Source organism: Manacus candei, unplaced genomic scaffold, assembly GCF_025592945.1.
Source record: "Manacus candei isolate 608988 ecotype Guabito, Panama unplaced genomic scaffold, ASM2559294v1 h1tg000028l, whole genome shotgun sequence".
NCBI lineage: Eukaryota > Metazoa > Chordata > Aves > Passeriformes > Pipridae > Manacus > Manacus candei.
In genome coordinates, this window is record NW_026138076.1 from 9,883,018 (window position 1) to 9,903,439 (window position 20,422).

General features: G+C 36.2%; 1 protein-coding gene across 3 annotated transcripts in view; it reads right to left on the bottom strand.

The window, feature by feature from the left end:
- Positions 1 to 484: 484 nt before the first annotated feature.
- USP46 (ubiquitin specific peptidase 46) overlaps positions 485 to 20,422 on the bottom strand; it is a 40,622-nt gene continuing 20,684 nt past the window's right edge. For all 3 annotated transcript variants that reach the window (XM_051790390.1, XM_051790389.1, XM_051790388.1), the window contains 7 exons: positions 19,789 to 20,002; positions 18,044 to 18,273; positions 15,217 to 15,293; positions 9,294 to 9,377; positions 8,795 to 8,992; positions 7,902 to 7,980; positions 485 to 6,944 (listed from right to left, as the gene is read on the bottom strand). In XM_051790390.1, coding sequence (XP_051646350.1) covers positions 6,843 to 6,944; positions 7,902 to 7,980; positions 8,795 to 8,992; positions 9,294 to 9,377; positions 15,217 to 15,293; positions 18,044 to 18,273; positions 19,789 to 20,002 — 984 coding nt within the window. In that variant the 3' untranslated portion in view covers positions 485 to 6,842. The remainder of the gene's footprint in view (positions 6,945 to 7,901; positions 7,981 to 8,794; positions 8,993 to 9,293; positions 9,378 to 15,216; positions 15,294 to 18,043; positions 18,274 to 19,788; positions 20,003 to 20,422) is intronic.

Consider the following 20,422-nt stretch of genomic DNA (forward strand, 5'->3'; position numbering starts at 1 on the left):
TCTGACAGAAATTTAGATCTCACTAGCAAAATCCTTTCCCACTCCAGTAGTCATATGTAAAATCCCAGGGTAAAGAGTTCATTGTTTTCTGATGCAAAAGGTAGTTCAATTCTGACTGATTTTTATTCTGTTCAGTTTCAGCTGTTCTCAAAAACATTGACGAGGTCAGTGGTGTGCTTTAACTAGGTATAGCTCAGTCACACAATTGTATGTGTATTCCACCAAGACAACTCACCATCTGTATGCAAAATTTGTTCTCTTAAGACACTTCAGAAGCAGTCAGTCCAGGTGGTGAAACATTCTCTGAAGTCACTTAAAATGCAGTGACTCCATTAAATGAAATAAAAAGCAAGCATCAGCAGTCTTGTCATCTGTAAGAATACAGGTACCTGACATTCAGAAGCATGTTCTGTAACAACCAACATCAATGCTCAGCCTTAGTCTGGCTCCAGCTGAAGTCAAAGCAAGTTGAATGGAAGCAAGATCAGCTAGGGAGTTTTATTTTTTGTAAAATATAAACATATTAACAGGAGAAAATACTGTTTTCTTATGTTACAACCTTAATAACCAACATGAGTTTTTTCTCACAGTTCTGCAGGTAGCACAGGGTTTAATTACATGTACATCATGATTAAAAAGAGCAGATATTCAACTGTACACATACACTGTGTATTGTATGCTTTACTAGAAATTCAGTATTTTTATATGTCCCCAATTGTATGCCTAGTAATTTTACTATCTTATTTCATTTAAAAAACTAGCACAAAATATTTAAGTAGATTTATTATGACTGCATCATTTTGACAAGATAGAGAGGGACTATACATTTACAAACAGATACACACATTCAAAGCCTCTGACAAAACAGCCCTTTCCATATTTCTTCCTCTTCATATAGTATGTGGTGACTTTACTCCTAAAGCATCATGATAAGTTATGGAGCTAGTGTTAAGTCTTCTTTAACAAAAGCCACTGAAGCTAGAAAATTGTGTCCAGGAAATTCACTGGAACCTGTAACATGGCTACCCTGATATTGCTCTTGCTGTTAGAATGATAACTGAGAGAGGACCAGGAAACAATTAAGTACATGAACACAATCTGTCTTGGGACATTTGCAAACATGAACATGATTGCAAATACAAAGCTGATGTTTAAGCTCAGACTCTTTAAGGAATGTATATCTGTTAAAGAGGTTTTGAGGAGTGGGAACAGCAGGGTTGCAAATATTCATTAATTATCCGCTGCAGCAGGCAAGATGTTTTGGTGAACTGCAAGGTGTCTTCACAATGGTTTTGCTCCTGCCGCCTTTGAACCCCTGGGAGAAGGGTTAGGATTATCTAGAGAATGGAGCACCAACTTCAGCTGACTACAAGCTGAGAATTAGGAAGCTGCATGCTACTCTAGCTTCTCATACAGACCTACTGTGCTACAACAGAAAAGTCACTTACTCTTTCATATTCATACATCCAGTAAAGTTGCAATCTGCAACAGCCTTCATCAGAAGCATTAGGCTGTTAAATTGACTGCTGTGAATGGCACACGCAAGTTAATTTATTTTACATTGTACAGTAGTCCCAGTCTTGATAATCAAATGAAGCAGAAATTATTAAAGAACTATAGCAACTCTGAGATCATGAATAAAGGGAATTATTTGCAGTTTCATATTAAATCATTCAGGTAAAGCCAGCAAGCAAACCTCCAAGGGGGAGTAAAGAATCATTAGTATGTAAAATGGTGTGGGTTTAGCCCAGATGGTCCCGCCAGGTGGGCACATACTGGCTGATAGGTGTTATTTGACTCTGTATGCAAAAGGAGTGTGTTATTGAAATAAATCTTATAGAAAGGTTCAAGCAATCTCTTTGAAGTAATGCGTGTTAACTGAAAAGAAATTAAAAGGGTGTCTGTTGAGGCTTGCCAAAGGCTATTTACATAGTAAGTGCCATTGTAGATTGAGAAGAAACACCTCAGTATCAGAACTGATGCAACAGCAAAAAGCCCTGGTCTTTTCATTGAACAAAGCGAATACAAAGCCTAAAGCACTAGAAATTACCGTTGTATTAACAACACAGAAAATCAGTGACTTTCTCATATGGACACTACAGAAGTTTTCCTCTAAAAAACATTATTTTACCATAATGAGCACTTATCTTACTTCCATATCTCTTTGCTTTATATGGGCCCAAGTGAAGAGAAGAAAGACGCAGAAAGATTGCTCTCCTTGTCAGAACTCACACAAGGGCCAGGAATAAATGTGGCCTTTAAGATTATTCCTACTTGAGATTGTACAGACCATTGACAAAATGGCAGAGAGCAATACCTGTATCATCAGTGGACCGACAGCTAACTCTGTGTTTGGTAAATGACAATTCTCCTGTGAGAATTTGAGCTTTTCTAAATTCTAGTCATTGATAACTGCATCACAGATTAAAGTACTACAGTCATTATCAGATGGGTTAGCAGGTAGAATGCAAAAAAGGTTGTAAAAAGTGCACTGTGAGTGCAACTCATCAGGTACATACTGCTCTGTGTAGCACACACATAGTAAATACTGCATCCTTGTTAAGTATGAATAAATATATATGAAAATACTTAGGCTTCTCAAATTTACAATGCAACTCACACTACAAGCCTAAAAATGGAAATTGGGTTGTAACTAGAGAATTGGATTACAAACAAACAGCTGCAAAAACAATAACACGAAAGCAAAATATTAAGCTGATTGGAATTTCACAAGATTGACAGTGTTGCTTAAAGTGCTTGGGTTGATTACATTTTAAAAAACTAAAGTACATAAAAATTTAAACAGAACAGATAATATTAACCACAGAAGTTATTATACAAATACAATAACAGACCAAAAAAAAGAAAAATAAATTAAAACAAACACTGGTAAAAGGTACTAGCAAGGAATAGGTACACAGCCAAAACTTGTTAAAATTTCTAATATTCATTCAGCTGTAAGACACTGCTCAGACCTGTCAGCCACATGCAGCAAAAAAGAGACAAAACAAGAAGGGATCTGCTGCTAAGAGGCATCAAACTTTTCAAACCTGTCAGCTGCAAGTCGTCAGCTCAGATGCCAAGTACATGATGCTGTAATAGATGAGTGAATGAAATGTAATGTCTGAAGATAAAAGACAACTTGTGGTAGCAGTTTAGGACCCATCATATTATGTGAATTTCAGTTTCATTTTGTTAGGTCTTTAATAGCTTTATTAAATCTGATATGAAGGAAACTCCTACTGCTTTATTTTCTCTTCTCCAACTGCTAGAGGGACAAGAATTTCAATACATAATCTAGTACTCTGAGATAAGTAAATTATTAAAATAAATTAAGAGGAGTAATTTTGGGACTTAATTTCAAAAAGATGTTCTGTTTCATTGGTATATCTTTTCCATCACTACCTTCTTCTGCCTCCTTCTGCTATGTCCCCAAAGCAGAAATTACATAAAATCCTGGTAGCCTGTTCTGGGAAACATAAAAGTTGAGTTCTGAGCTCATCCTCTAAGATAACTGATCAGCACCGCAGTGGTTCACTGGGTTCAGTGGAAAAACTGCACAAGACAAAAATGTTCTTTTTTCTAAGTAAGAACATACTAATAAGATTTATAAATGGACAATGCATCTTAGCAACAGCATGTGAAACAAGTGGAAAACTTCAATTGTTGTTAGGCCTAAAATACTTAGAATCTGACACCATAAAATATAGTAATTTTAGGGAAGCACAGAGTACTATTAGACATCTGTGCTAGCATTTTGTTTCCTGGCTGCTAGCTGCTAGCTGAAAAGCTTTTATTGTCTTAGGTATTTTTCCATTCCTTCATAAGGGACTGGAAATCTATGCATAATCATAAGAGAAAAAGCGTTATAATTTATTTAATCAACTAAAGTACTTTACATCATATGATTATTCCTGTGGGGATCCCAATCCTGCAAAACTTGTGTGAATGTACTTAATTTGACAGAGAAGTGTTCCTCTGCCTAGACTGGCACTATTCATACAGCTGTGATGGACAGCTTTTGCTGGACTGAAATCAAAACATTCAGCACACTGTAGATTGGAACCAATTTAGAGAATTGTGACTGCAATTTTTTAAAAATCCAAGTAAAATGCTCCTTTGTTTAGCTAGTGTTAGCATAAAGCATGTATTCCATAATTTTTCAGAGCTAATGTCAGACTGATGTGATAGCATTGCTGCAATCTTCTGAAGAGCTAGCAGGAATTTAAAATGCTCATTCTAGTAATTTTACTCTCAATAATGTACTGCAATGATCTGTATGTTTTACAGTCTAAAGCTGTCTTGCAGCTGAAGAAACTCAAAGATTATTATTCTGTACTTTAGCATTTAAATATTAATTCATACTATTAACAGTTAAAAAATCAATTTTCACTTAAGTCAATTGAAATATGGAAAATGTTTCCTAAAATTGAACTGCTTTAAAAATTATTTTTAAGAAAAATTACTTTTCATATAAACATGAGCCCTGAAGATTCAAATGATACCCTAAGAATATCTGTTTTGTTGCTTGTTTTAAAACTAAAGAATGCCTTAAGAAAGTTCAGCAGTAAACTGCGAAGTACAGATCTTTGGACCAGCACTGGCTAGTGCTGATCTAGAAAGTGACTTCATTTACAGTGAGGAAACCTTACCCATTTTAAAAGGCAAGTGATAATTATATTTTTATATGGAAATTTGAAATGCTTATAAATAAATCCATGAAAGAGGGACTTGCAGGTTTAGTTTTTCAGTGGAAAAGCTCCTGGGCCTCAGTTGAAGTCTCCTGTAAGAGGTCTGTCTTCTGTGTTAGAGACAGAACATTTCATTCTAACATCAATAAAAGAACAAGAGCTGCATCCCAACTATGCTTGTCTTGAGCCTGCATGCAAGCCTTCATTCATGTGAGTGATCTCTGTAGACCACTACTGTTATTCACCAAAGTACTCCAAAGTTACGTTCTATGTCTGTTTTCTTACATCAATATAATAACATGATAAACCACAAATAATGTTAGCTGAAAAGTCCACTTCTCTTTCTCACTGTGTAAAGTGCTACATTGCCTTAGTTTACAAAATGTCCATTGGTAAATCCAACTGAACTTCCAATGATGTTACTGTAGAAACTATTACTTCATTTTCACCATTATTTAACAAAAGATATTTCACATTCACAGTAGAGTACAATGAAAGCAGTTATTCTCTTTCCTGCAGAACACTAAAATATGAGATGTAGCTGCACTTCAAAAGCCATTTCTTGAAATGGAGTGTCAGCCATAAAGTGGCAGGCAGGTTTCTTAAAGAAAAGGACCAAAAGCAAAATTGTCTAATAAATACATAATGACTGAATGAAATATAACAGGTAGAAATAAGTTTTGTGAGATGAGAATATTTTCCTATAAATATTAGAACCAACTGTCATTCCCCATGAAGACGAGTGTTTTTGCTGTTGACATCATTGGAATAGGACTTTGGCTACTGAAGTTCAAGAATTGTATAATGGAATGAAAGTGCCAGAGTGAGCAAGGTAGTTACCCAGTGTTACCACTGACTAAAGCCATTATTGATCCCTTCTCATACCCTACTGATACTTTCTTCTACATTCATTCTTTGCCAAATTCCAGTATACGAGTTCTGAAATTTTATTAGCCAGTGCATGACTAGTGCCAGCCAAATTCACCCAGTAAAATCACAAACCAAGCCTTTTGTACTAAGCCTTCTGATGTTTTTGAAATCAACACGCCAGAGCCCTATCTGTTTCTGTGGTGATAAAATGTTGTCAAACATGACCAAAATGTTAGAGATGATATATACATGATAGTATGTAAACTAGCAGCTGTTATGTATTATGTTTCTAAGAAATGGACTCTGTCTTGAGATATGAAAATGGGACCTACAGATGTTCAGAAAATTGCAGGATAAAGCTGTGTCTTATGTACAAACAAGTGCTTCTTTAAATGGACTGTGTGATTTCAATCCTGATGGATATTTTACAGCGTGAGCAGTGTTGCAATCTTTGCAAACTCAATTAAGTAAACAATCTATGGTATAATTTTAACAAAAAAGGTAAGCTCAATCTCTATAAATGTAATTTATCTCTGTATCATGTATGTCATCTCACTCCCTTTATTCCAATACTCTGTAAGTTCTGAATGTCACCTCTTCTGTACTATCTCACAATAAACAAAGTGACTGAACATAGAGAATTACTTAGTTCCAGTGTAATTTAAATCCCTCTACGTGAATTTTAGGCCTGAGGTTACACACTGAAAGTTTAAATAACCCAAAGTTTAAATGATTTTGGAAGAATAGCTTTTCTGCAGCAGAGTAACATGTAAAAAAATCCCCTTACAATTACAACTCCAATCATCGTGAAATAGATATTTTTCCTTACACTTAAAATGGATAAGTATATGTCAGGAAGTACTTCAAGGAATGTTTTGTAAATCAACACACCCCAAAACCATTTAGAAAGTTTTAAATAATTTTGCTCTAAATGTAATGAACACTTCCATATAAAATACTACTCTAGCTGGATTGGGTTTAACAGTTGACATCCAAATCTTATTATCTGTAAATGTTAGTCCATATAAATTCCACTAAAATCTGACTGCAATTAGCTCTTCAATCAGACTTAAAAACTACAAACAGCCCCCCCCTTTAAACAAAGTTCTGCATGTCAAAAATGGATGGTTATAGTCAATATCACATAGACCATTTAGTAGGAGACAGAGTGTATCATTGTTCAACCATTCCAGATGTGGTCTGTGTAAAAGTCAGTTCAGGGGAACCATCATCTTCTTTTGTGTGCAGCATCATTGTGCGCAATTATCACAGTTTGCCAAGTCACTCTCTTGACTGATAGAATAAAATATAGCCAGACTCCGAATTTTTTGATATATCAGATGTCAGACCATAGAATTCTTCAATAGCTTGAGCATCTATTTTCTGCAAAATAAATAACTTTTTTTATATGCTATTAGATAAAAGAAATACCAAACACAGATTAAATGACTGTATGAACAGAAAACACAAATTCAGTTACTTGTTTTGGGGTAGCAATTAGCAAATTCTGATTGCAATTTAAGTAGTGAAAGGTTAATGTTCAGAGTCTGAGCCCTGCCGATACCACTCATGGAAGTCCATGGGCTTGTTTGTCTCACTGCACCTAACTAAATTAGGCTTTTTCCAATAGCAGAGAGACTCCTTGGAAGGCCACAGCGAACACTGTTAAAACACGTAAATGTGACCATGTGATCCCATCTTTCTGAAACATAAAGAAAACCTCCTCAAGATATGCCCCATCCAATATCCCAGTGCTTACTTTCCTTACCTCCTGGGAAATCAGACTAAAGACCCTGGTTTTGCCAAGGTGCCACAACGACATGAAGGGTTTGAAGACTGAAATGCAGAATGCTTAGGCTAAATCTATAAAGCTGTGGGACAGATACTGCTCTAATTTACATTCAGGCAATCCTAGATCAACTACAGAGCTCAGACTTTCTTATAAACTCCCAATTGTTCAAAATTTAAAATTCTAGAGCAATGCTAGCTTTACTTAGCCCAATTTTGCTAAGTGATAGGTTTTTTTAATGACTTAAATTGATTTTATTAGATGTAGAAAACATTCCAAATTAAACCCTTGAAGTCTGATATTAGAAGCATTTGATGGTGCTCTGAAACAAAATGACCCCCTCCGACATTGACAGAGCACAAACTACGGGATTAATAATTTTGTTTACAATCTTGTTTCCTAACAGAGTTGAGCAAAATATCACATTATATAATCAAATTGTGGGTTTGCAGACTATTAATCTCTACCCAGACCTGGATCAGAATTTTAACCCCAGATAGAGAAGAAAACATAAGTACAAAAGTTGTGCTCATGACCTTCAGCATACTGACCTCTACAATGTCATCATCAAACAAGAGCCAAAATCCATGACTTTTCACAATAGTAATATAATGTCCCCGATTCGGTCCACTAGAAAGCAAAACAAGAACCCAAACCACAAAATATTAGAAAATACTATTGAGTCCATTTGGATAAGTCACATTTCTTTATGCAAGGAGAATTATAACTGTTACGAAAAACATAGTAAACCCACCCCTTGTGGTACAGTAGACACTTCATCTCTACAACTTTTTATTGGCTTGTTGCAATTTCATCAGCTGAAAGTTAAGGGTGTTGTTTTCATCTGTGCCAGGACCATTTGCAAAATAATCTATAGAACACTTAACAAGTTGCTCATGGCAGGCATCAACTATTGCAAATATTTTAAAAACATTATGAACCAAATATAAGTAGGAAAATTGTTTGGTGTCAACCGTGAATCTTGAGTTATATGTAATCTTTGAGAAGAGAAAGAAGGTCATATTTCTAGAGTCCCAAGGATTCTTCTGTTTGTTTCATATTTGACAATACCCCATATATGAGAAGTTTTATTAAAGCTATCATTTTCATTGCCTTGACAGGAGATCAAGGTAATCTGTTGTGGGGTCTACGTGCTAGCAGAGTCCTGGCTCACAAGTTATCTAAGTGCACTCATGAGGAAGGAGATAGTTTCGTTAATTTAAGCCAAACTTGTGACTTGTGGAGACCTGAGACATTATTTCTTAAACAAGTACAGATTTACTATGAGGGAAGGTGGCTGAAAGTTTCAGCCCGAGACACATGCAAGTCAGCGCAGCCGCTAGGTTTAAGGTCTCCCTTCCCCTCCCTCCACATTTTGTCAGGCTTGCCTCTGCCCTTGGCAAATGTCTGGCAATAGTTTGTGATAAACATGAAAGTCTATTACCTTCCACAGTGAACAACAACAGCTACCAAGTCGTACATCCGATCTAAGTTGACAGCATCGCCAGATGTGTTGAAGAGACGTAACTCCAGAGGAAATACTACACGATAAGACAGCTTAGTATACCTGTGCAATTGCTCCATATACTTGAATCTCTTGAGGTGTAAGGCAAGAATCATTGGCAGTTTTTTTACTCTCATCCTGTGAAAACATTGAAGTGCATATGATAAACACCTGACCAGTTCAAAGCCGTTCTCTCTTTCCTTAATAAGTTCTTAATAAGCAAATGCGTTATAAAACCACTCTGTAAGTAACAATAGTCAACTAGCAGTAGCTTCTAGACTAAGACACATGCCTTTAAGTCTGTCTGCAGGTTCTCTGGCCCACACAGAGAATACAGTTGGGATGTAAGGCTTTTAGGTATCTAAATAAAATAAATATCGAGGAGAAGGTTTGTCAGAACCCAGGAGGGGCATGGTGAAACAGCCACCTTTTTGCTTACCTCTTCTGTGCCTCTTGTTTACTGCAGCAAGTTTCACAGTAGTATTTCTGTTCACTACATAATGTCTCTGTGTTACTGAAGTCTCTGTAAATAAATACAATTATCAGTTCTTAAAGGACCTGAATACATTTGCCCCACTTGGGCTGATGAACTGGAACCCTAAAAAGACACACAGGATGAAATCTTCTCTCCACTGAGTTCAGTTTTCTAAAACATCTAATGCAACTGTACTGGAGTTTCCAAAGGGATTTAAGGTATCTGGCTGCTATGAAGGGGCTATTTTAGGAGCAGAGACCTTCCATATGATACAAGTGGAGGGTCAGGTATCTCAAAATGGGACTTATATCTGGTCTCTTACACATAAAGGGGCTACCTAGACTTGGGTGCAGTAACTCAACTCATCCAGTTCCTTTTTAAATTATTTGCAGAATGGAGAAGCTTCAAGTGCACTTCCATCATCCCCAAATAGCTCACATTTCATGGTGTTCTTCCATAAGATAAGTTTGAATCCTCATACACAGAAGATATACATTTAACTCAGTTTCCTGCATCCTCTAGCCTCTTGAACAGTCAGCCAGAAATTTTTATATTATACCTTATCATTTTCTAAAAAGGAAAGTAACAGTTAGTATAGAAAATTTTATAAATCCTGATCAAGTAAATACACTTGGAGACATTTTTGGATTGAGCTTTTGAAGCGACAGAGGCAGAGGAAGGTTGGTTTGATAGTATCTCTCAGTTCACAGAAAAGATTTATTGGAAGTCACAGTGCTGTTTTTCTTTGGAACAGAATTTTAGGTAGCTAAAAACACTCAACTGAAAAAAAAAAGTAATTTTTTTGTCACCTCTGGTATTATGTTGCAGCTAAGGTGTTACATTGCAGGTGTTTTGAGAACTGTAAATGCAGACATAAACACCTATCTTCCATTCTAAGCACATGGGTTTTCTTGTGACTTTGAGCCTTAAATAGATATATCAGTAGAAGTACAGAACTGTTCTACTGATTGCAACTACATTGTACCTAACAGACTTCTGAACTCCAGGCAATTTCAGACCCATTCAGACCCCAGTAAACTCCATTCTACCATTGCAGTTCACATGCATGGAGGCTGAAGCCACACTGTCCACAAGTTCAGTCTGCTTTTACAGTGGGCAGAACCAGAATCATCCTACAAAGGCAAAGGGAGGATTCTGGATGATTATTTCTTCCTGGCATCATCACTACAGGGGTAGGTGGAAGAGCTGAAGACTATACAGTTTGCCAGGGATAGATATCAGAAGTTATTTATGTAACTTCAAAAAGGTGGGGACTTTCCATTTTCAAGTTTTAAGTTATTTAAGGTTGACAGAGCATGACAAAGAGGCACTTAATATGACTGCATAATATTTTTAATAACTGAGAATACTTCTAGAAGTTTTTTTCTTTATATGGTCTTAGCACTTTGGTCAGAAAGTGCTGAAGTTTAGGACAAAATACATCTCTTGAAAGACAAGTTAAGCTAAAAAAGATAAGCTTTGATCATAAGTTTACTTTTTTATCTAAAAGAAAAATAAAACATTATCACTGGAAAATATTTGCTTCAGTGGTAAACCCTGATCTCGAATATGTGATTTCACATTCGAATTTAAAGACAAAATTAACTGAATTCAGTCAATTCCTCTGAAAAACATGGTAACCTTTCAGGGAATCATAAATAAAGAGCTGAAATTCTAGAAAATTAGAGGTGGGTTATTTGTGTAGGGAACATAAAGCTGCAAGATTCAGTAGAATGTGCTTGTGAAAGTTTCAGGTCTGCTGTTAGAGTATGATGTTTATTTCCAAAGCCTAAAGTTGCAATTTAAAAAAAAACCCAAGCCACCAAATTTGTGGAATTTATTAGTTTTCTTCCCACCTCAAAGTGAAACAATGGAAATAATGCTCTTCTAACATAAAGAAACATGAGGGGATGGTAGAAATTTGATAGTATTTTGATAGATATAAGCCTCCCATGAAAATTAATTAACTCAAAGTGTTTCTGAATTCCTTCTAAAATGTACTATTTGTTCTGATGCTATTATCTATTATTTTTAGAAGTAGTAGTAGTATTTATTAGTAGTATTACAATATCTATTATTAGTATCATTAGAAAAAAAATGTTTCATTGAATGAGTGGTTAGGCATGGAAGTAAGTTGCTTAGGGAGGTGGTGGAGTCGCCACCTCTGGAAATGTTCAAGATGTGTCTGGATGTGGCACTTGGGGATATGGTTTGGGGCAATTATACTAGATCAATAGTTGGACTAGATGACCTTGAAGGTCTTTTCTAACCTTGATGATTCTGAGCTAACATTTTAAATGGTAAATTGACTGCTATGGCAATTATGTCTGTGAAAGCTGGAAAAATATACAAATATTTGATAAGCCAAGGGACATTCTCCTATATGTACCACATTCATTTTGCTCTTTTGTTTCCTTGTCTTCTAATTTCACCTATGACCCTATTCTACCAAAGCAGGTGAGGCACAGTCATGGAATTTAAAGGCACTAATAACTCACTTATACAGCACGTATTAATTTATTTTTTTATACTAGGAACAGAACTGGTGGCATATTTATAAGCAGTAACTCTTTCCTTGGAGGAAGGGAGGTATGCAGGTGAGAATTAGATGCTTTTGTTGCCCACTGCAACTTCTTCGGTAGGTCTTTCATCAGTGGTGAATTTTCAGCATGTCACTTCTAACAGATGTTGAACGGTTAAAAACAACAGGTCATTGACTGGAGTTCATGCAAAGTGCATGTGCAAGAGCCACAGGTTTGCCAAACTCTTCTCTAGACCTGCACAGTTTCAAGGTATGTCTGACTTCCTCCTATTCCGTTAACAGTCCAATCTGCATTCTGTTTATATATTATTTTAACAAGAGAAGGAAATTTTTAAATACACCTGCTCAAGATATACTAACTTATTCATTGACCATGGGGTTAGGTTTAGGATTGACCTTATGCTTCCACAGTACATGGAAGCCTCGTTGTAGCCTTCCTCTACGGCCTCTATGCTGCAGCGTGAAACATGCTTTCTAATGTTTATATGCATAAATAATATGAATTTTCTGTTTAAAGAGATGAGAGAATTCTTGGTGTAATATAAATGCACAGTTAAAAGTCAGGATCAAATTGACTGGTAAACTTTGCAACTCCTAGTGAAAATAAAAATAATGGATGTGTGCTATATCTGTAATGGACTTCTGTTGCTTTAGGTCCAGCTGTCTACCCTGTGATTTAGACTACACCAGAGGCTTGTATTCTTCAGACATCTTGAGCACACAAGGGCCTTTCACATTTTGAAAAACTACAGAGATAAAAGAACATTCTGTAGTGGCAAAGAAATTCCTTCTACTTAACTGTTACCTTGCACAGTTTTTCTATATTTTATCTTTTCAATGCAGTAGCACTTAAAGCTGTTAAGACACAGCAAAGCAGTTGTTAAAACAAAACAGGAAGCAGCAGTTTCCAAAAAGTGTAATAACTTGGATGTTCCTATTGAAAGGAGTCACAAAAGCACTTATATTTTGTTTAATAATGCATAGTACCAGACAACAATGAGAGGAAATCCATATTCTAACTGAATATATGCTTTCTAAGCAGAGGTAGAAATGCTGCCAGTGTAAAACACAATCAGAATACATCATAGGTGATGACTCTCCTCCCGTTCAATCTGTAAATAGCAGCTTGTATCTCCCACCAGAAGAAAAGAAAAACCAAGATTTTGCTTTGCTTTATTTCCAAAGGGAACAATGGGTAAACTTCAAAATGCGTCATGCTGTTGGAGCAAAGGCAGATACTATACTGGGATGCATAAATAAACTTTTAGGGCATCCATTCTTCTCAGGATTGTGCAGATTTATGCTGGAATACTATGCCTAGTTTTAGGCAGCTGCACTTCAAGAAAGATGGAGCTCAAGAGAGAGGTTCAGCTAAAGAGAATGCCAAAGAGTAATGAACATGAGCAGAGATCTAGAGAAGATAGCCTGAGAAGGAAAAGTTAAACGACCTTAGATAGTTTAAATTTAAAAGAAAGTAATTGCATTCTTCCTGCATGTAAAAGGCTACTGCTAAGAGGAAGGGGGGCAAGTCCTGGTTTATTTCCAGATTACAGAGAACAAGTGAAAATAGAATTGAACTAAAACAGGGAAGATTCATTTTACACAGCAGAAAAAACTTCTTAGTAGTAAGGTCAGGAAGGACTCGGGTAGGCAATCACGTTACTACTGCTAAAAAGATCTTCTAGAACAGGTTGGCTAAGCATCCTGTCTGATATGGAGATAGGGGCTAACCTCTTGGGGTCACTTTCAACTCCACCCTTCACCTGTGGGTTGCAGTAGTGCAGATGCAGTTCTTCCTCATCTTAAGCTACAGCCACTGTCTGTTCAGTACTAGAAATGCTATTGGTACTTTACTGAAGTATTCTGCCTTTACATAAAATGGTCTATCCAAACAAAACATTTCCAAGAAGCTTAACAACCAAGAAATAAAATAAAAAACTGGAGAAAGCTGAAGGATAGATGATAACTTATGTACAGCAGCAGTTTCTAACAAGTTCAACAGACTCAACTGTAAGAAAAAGTCAGAGCTCAGTCTCCAGTAACTGTATAACATAGAACCAAATAACAACTCAGGATAGAAAGGACTTTAGAGGATGCACACTTCAGCCTCCTTGCATCAGTGTAATTTCAAATTGACTTGGAACACCATAGGGAAAGGTAAGTAATGCCGACAAGTTCAAAGCAGGGACTACAATGAGGAACCAAAGTGTTCAACCAAAAGCCGGTAGTACAATACTAATTCTACTGTTGGTGACTATGAACAGACAAAGAGACTACAGGAGGAAAAGAGAAAATAATGCACTGCTTTCCAAAGTCACTCTTCAGTTTTCTCACTTTTTACAATGCGGCTAGTTAGTGCAGTTTGCATTACTTGAGGGTTGTTGTCTTGAGGGCTACAGAGACCAAACGAGACAGAACAGAAACTGAGAATGCAAAAACTGACTGGACTTAGCATTTTAAAATGTAACAGAAGTTACTTACTACAGTTGTGATATCCACAGAGAAATCACTGCTCTCTGACTCAGCAAATGGTTAGTACCTCACGATTTCTCTTTCTGTAACTCTCAGCTTGGGATGAGATGCCCAGCAATCCTTCCTAGGCATTCCAGAATAACTGATAAATGCAATTTCAACCTTGGTTGCTACTTTGGAGTTTGAAAGAGGTAGATCAACTGATAATCATTAACTTAGAGCAGCAACATATTGTCTTAAATATAGGTGATGGTTTATTCTGTCAATGCCAAAATCCTGAATATTTTAAATCCCTCAGAATAATCATCCATGCATGTCTGAAAATTATTTTGATCTCTAAAGTACTTTTTAGTAGACTGTACTAGGAGCAGAACTGAAATTTTAGAATAAAATATTTCTTCACATAATTTTAGGATGAGACGCAGAATAATAAATTTATAATAGAAAACTAGAGTTTTGAAATATTTTGCCCTCTATGTACTCTAACACTCATTCTGCAAAGCACGCATTTAACTTTTAATATACACATAAATTCTAATCAACAAAGCACTTGAGTAGAACCTTAAAGATAAGCACACTTAAAACTCTTTCTAGACAATATTATTCTGCAGCAATTCTTCTAGATGACAAGGAAATCATCTATTTTTCCCAAGAGATGATTTTTTTTTTCTTTCAAACACACATATTGAAAGTGAGTAAAACAAAGTATATTAATGTATATTTTGTCATTAGAGGAAACATCCAGTTTAAAGTCTTTTTCTTCTGTTTAAGAAAAGTTTGAACCCAAATGTTATTCTAATTTTCTTTACCAATTACACTCGGAAATTTTAGCAGCTAGACAGAACTACTTGCCAAAAAGATCCATTCATTTACCTTAGACAGTGTGTAATCGATGTGTTCTGCTCCACATCAACAGAAAGGTCAAGAAAATCTTCATCTTTGCTACTAACCTGTTGCAAAAAATATACATGTAAAACAGAGATGCCATACATTTAAATGCTGTTTATATCTATGAAAATGCTAAAGGATAGAGAAATTTCTATGAAAATAAACTATGCAAAAATTATTAATTTCAATGCTTTTATTTTTTTTCCAGTTCCTTGTGACTATATTCATTAGTAATTCTACCAATCCTGTTTTCATATAATTTAACTTCTATCTGTTCCACTTATCCAATCCCACTAACCATGGACCAGTGATGACAGCCTATTGTTCACTAAATGATGGTTGATCATCATCCCCTGTGTTAGCTGTGATTGGTGCATTACATATGTTCCTTTGTTATGTAACACAGTCTACTTTCTTATTTTATTGGAATTTTGTTGACCCTTTGTATATTATATTACACTGTATAATCACAGTTTATTCCTATCTAATTTTTTCCACTATAAAGGATGTAGTGAAGATATTTTCCAAATATGCATCGGTCAAAAAATGTCATATTTAACTGAGTTATTTTTTCTCTCCAGTGAGCATTCAAAAGGCTGGGTTTATATTTCTGGTTGACACAGCTGCATTTCCCCATTGAACATTGTTTCTGGACAATACTTTTGACTAAAAATATTGAAGATCAAAGGTAAAAATGATGAAGTGATAATAATTTGCGAAATCATTTTGATATTGCCAATCTTTTTTTTTAGACGGAACAAGAGAAGAAAAAGTATAATGAATTTTTATTTAAAAAAATAGGCCCAAATATTTTCAGAATGACATACTGATTTTTGCTTTGAAAATTATTTTTTACTAAGAGTGTTTAATCTTGAAGGTGAAGTAACATTAACAAAAAAGTCATGCAAATGGATAATCCTTGTAATACTTATCTGAGTCAAAAGGCTGCAGTTACTTACTGCACATGAATTCACTCATATTCACAACAACCAATTTTGTTTATAAAATGTTGCATGAACACTCCATATTTTGCCTCCTATGGCTGCATTTCCTTAGAATAACTAAATCAGATGGTGTGACAGTGAAGTTCAAATCAAGAACTTCCGTGAGGGGTTGAATTCATCATTCTGGCAGAAGTCCCTCATGCTCAGATTTTTGCAATTCTATGGATGTCAAAGTTTTTGCAATTCTATGGATGTACTACTTTCAGTTCATATTTGTGTTATATCAGAGATCCTCTAAGCTTGGTGAATGCAGCCCATATCAGACCTGAATCCAGAGGAACACCTTTAGCAGGATGAATTTTGTTGTTATCAAACATGTATAGAGGCAGAACCCACACCCAATTGAAGTGAACAGCAAATCCTCCTTGAGACATGACTTGACCCACAGGGGACAGGAAGCCACAAAATTGGCAGCAATCAACTGCAGTATAAATATACAGCTAAAATTTTTAAAATTGAAATAGATTAAATAATTAATTTTCAATATATCTCTCATGTTTTTACTTGAACAGGCTTGTTCCAAACTTCTTTCAGCACCTTTTTTCACATTGACTATCACTGCCTCTCTTCTCCCCACTCCCCCCCTCTGACCCAAGCCCCTGGAAAAGTCAAATTTTTTGGAATACAGAGCTACCCTTTATGATTAGAAATATCAGGATATGTTCTTTTACACATCTGGTAGGACCTGGATAGAGTTTATCTCACCTAACTTCAGCTGTCTAAAGATATTTAACTTCAGCTTGCTGTCTGAAGATACCTTTTTTGAGCCCCCATCTTAACACAGCTAATCTAAAGCTGTGTTTTCTTTAGAGTACTTCCACAGAAGCAGTACTGATCTGAGTAAAACCACAGAGTTCTTAGGCCAGAACAGTTTGCTGGCCCAGTTCACAGCATTGTTGTACCAATATTTGGTACCAACAGCAGCTTGGTAACGCCATGGTGCCGGGATGACCTGTATGCAGCAAAAGCCTGATGCTGCTAAAAACTTCCTGTTTCATGAAACAGCCTAGACATAGATGGAGAGAATTTCCTGAAGAAGCTCCTTTATAACCTCCACCATCTACAGAAGGTGTTGAGAAAACTGGTTCATCCTTGATGCCTATCAACTTTGCTTTACCAGGCACAGGCTAGGTGAGGTTAATTCCAACCTTTTCAGAAGGTCAGTGTTGCTGTTCTCCCCAAACCAGATTTTTTTCCTGTCTGTGTTACTCTTTCATATAGCAACACCAAAGGGATAATTTTTAAAAAATATTTCTCTTCTCTTTCAGTAGGAGTATGTGATTGAAAACCACAGAAATCAATAACAGACTTGCAATCAGGTCCCCTAACTAAAACTAATTTTTAGTTATACTTCAAACATAAGAGATTCCAAACTGGCATCAACTTCTAGAAAATATTAGGGAGATAAAAGAAAACATATAGTTTGTTAATAATGAACTGTCTGTATACTAGTCGCATTTTAAGATTGAATTCACACAAATTCTTCTTGACGTTTCACTTATTCATTGAATATGATGTTAGTATCTTCCCTCAAAGTTACAGTAATAAGGAAGGGTATTGATTCACTAGCAAGAATTTTAACTGTAGAGATATGTATTACGACAGCAAAACCTGACATATGTTAGCCAAGTAATGCTTAGAAAAATAAATTTTTAGAAAAGAATATACTCACTTCAAGAAGTAAATTCTACAGGAATATCCACAACTCTCAGATGTCTGAAAAGATTCATATATTTATATGTATATAAAATGTATCTATCTATTAATGAACAACAACAACAACAAAAAAAATCTATCCCAATGCTTACGGTTTCACAGTTCAAACATCTAGTTTCGTTAGTCAGTGTTCCCTGAAAAATCTCATGCACCCAGGTGAGTTCTTGTTTATTGTTTTCTTCAGCTTCATTCATGTTGCCATTTTTCAGTTTCCCATTTTGTTTTTCCTGCTTCTTCTCCTCCTGCAAAATGTCTGCAATGGTGTTGAGCAGGTAGTTTAAAAACTCATGTGCATCCTGCTGCATGTAGTTGTCAAAGAGATCTGTGAAGAAGAGAGTCAAGATTTGTACAACATAATATATCTTTTTCTTCAAGAAAGAAAATTTGCTTCCTCCCATGGAGGGGCTGGGAATTGTCTGCTGAGGGGAGGTACAGAACAAATCTCCTTTGGCTTTGTTTTCCTTCCACATGCAATTTTTGCTTTGCTGCTTTTTTTTTTAATTAAACTGCCTTTATCTCAATTCACAGGTTTTTTTAATATTATTTTCTCCCCCTGCCCTGCTTCGTGGTGAGTGAGAGAGAGGCTTGGTGGGCACCTGGCAGTCAGTCAAGGTTAACGCACTTTAAGTAGTAATAATAATAACACCATCTAACAAAGCTCATTTTTTACACACAAGTCTGATGAGCAGAGACTTGTCCTCTTCAATAAATGCTCACAGGAGAAGAAGGAAATATCCCACTGGTGACTTAGTACAGACTCCTCCAGTGAAGGCTTAACTTGGCCACCATGTCGAAGAAAAAAAGAGTCTGTGTTCCCAGAAACGTGTATTTTTATTCCCCTGCTCCTGAAAAAGCTCACATGGATTTCCTCAGAAAATATTGTACAGGACCTTCAGCTTTGTAGTGTCTAGCCTGGACACATAAACAGGTTAATACACACTGAGTCTGGCCCTAATTTAAAAAAGCTGAAAACATAAGATCCAGTCTCTAAAAGTGATCCCGAAGGGTGTGGGGGCATTTATCACTAGATGACTGAGAGTTAACTTTGTCACAATTTCAAAAATCTGCTTTGAAATGAACAGTCTGCCCATTTATATGCTGTCACCAGGAAGCAATTTCTTCCAGGTGTTTGACTCGTACTTTGACTCTTCATTCAAAGCTCCTCTGTTTCTAAGCATACCACCCACATTGATATGAATCTAGGCCAAAATGGAGCTGTGTGGCAGGCTTCTCTGTCTTAAGATGCTCCTCATATCCCATAGAAAGAACTACTACAAGATTAGGCATATGCTGTTGCCAGCCTAATGCTCAAAAGGCGTCTGATGCTTCACAGAGTAAGACTGTGTCCACCACTCCTAAGAACAAGAGCAGCAGTTGATGTGCACTTGATGGAACACTCCCCACACATCCAGTTACTTATCCTCCAAAGTGTTCTGGAGTAGCGGTGCTTGTAGCACTCCTAGGCCACACAGTTTCTATACTGCCAACTGCCCTCAATGTTTCTATCTGCCACAAAAAGAAGAATTTAAAAATTAGAGCAGAGTGTCACCCTGTTCCCAATCCCGGCTCACTGTACAGTACAGTCTGTCCCGCCATGCTGTGAAAACATTATTAATTCATACACTTCTGGGAACATATGAAACCTGGTATGGTTATTTCAAGCATAATATTGTGTACACAGATACTAAAATATTAATATCGAAACCCCACAAAGTACTAAAAGCAATTTACAAATCTAACTTGCACATCTGATTACTATGATCCCATTGCCCAATATTTATTTATACATTTCTGATCAATGCCTGAATGTCTTAGAGGATTCCAGTTTTACACTTACCGTTCTCTTTTCGTAACCTTGATATGAACTTTTTTGGTGGAATAACTCCAACTTTTTTCTTCTGAGTAGCAATACTGTGGAAAAGATCTGCCAGACAAGTCAAGAGATTTTCTTTCTTTTTCTGTTGGGCCTTGTACGATAATACATTTTCCCGAAATGGCCGGCAAAAATACAATGCCTGCAGCACGGAGTTACAGTAGCAGGTGTTCCCAAACTGCCAAGTAAAATTAAAAACAAGCTTAATCCCTGTGTGTCACAATAAAATTATTTGCTTCATTTAACTTCTGTGTCCCTGTCACAAACCAGCCACTTTTCCATGCAGTTGCTGCAGAAATATATTTCCACACCCACCCCTGACACTTCACAGAAAAAACTAGGGTGTTCTAAATTAACTAGGATGCAAAGTAAAGGTTTCCACCTGCAAGAGATATATTTATTGTAGTGGATCTTGTTAAGTTTGTTTTAATATAATAACATACTCTTCCTAGGCTCTATCTTACTGCTCAGTAGTAGAATGACTAATGTTTCAATGGAAAGAATTACTATATCTATATTATTTATGTGGGAATAAACAAGTGATTAAACACCCTTCTCACTCATTCTCTCCTTGGTCACATAAAAAAGCTCCTCCTAA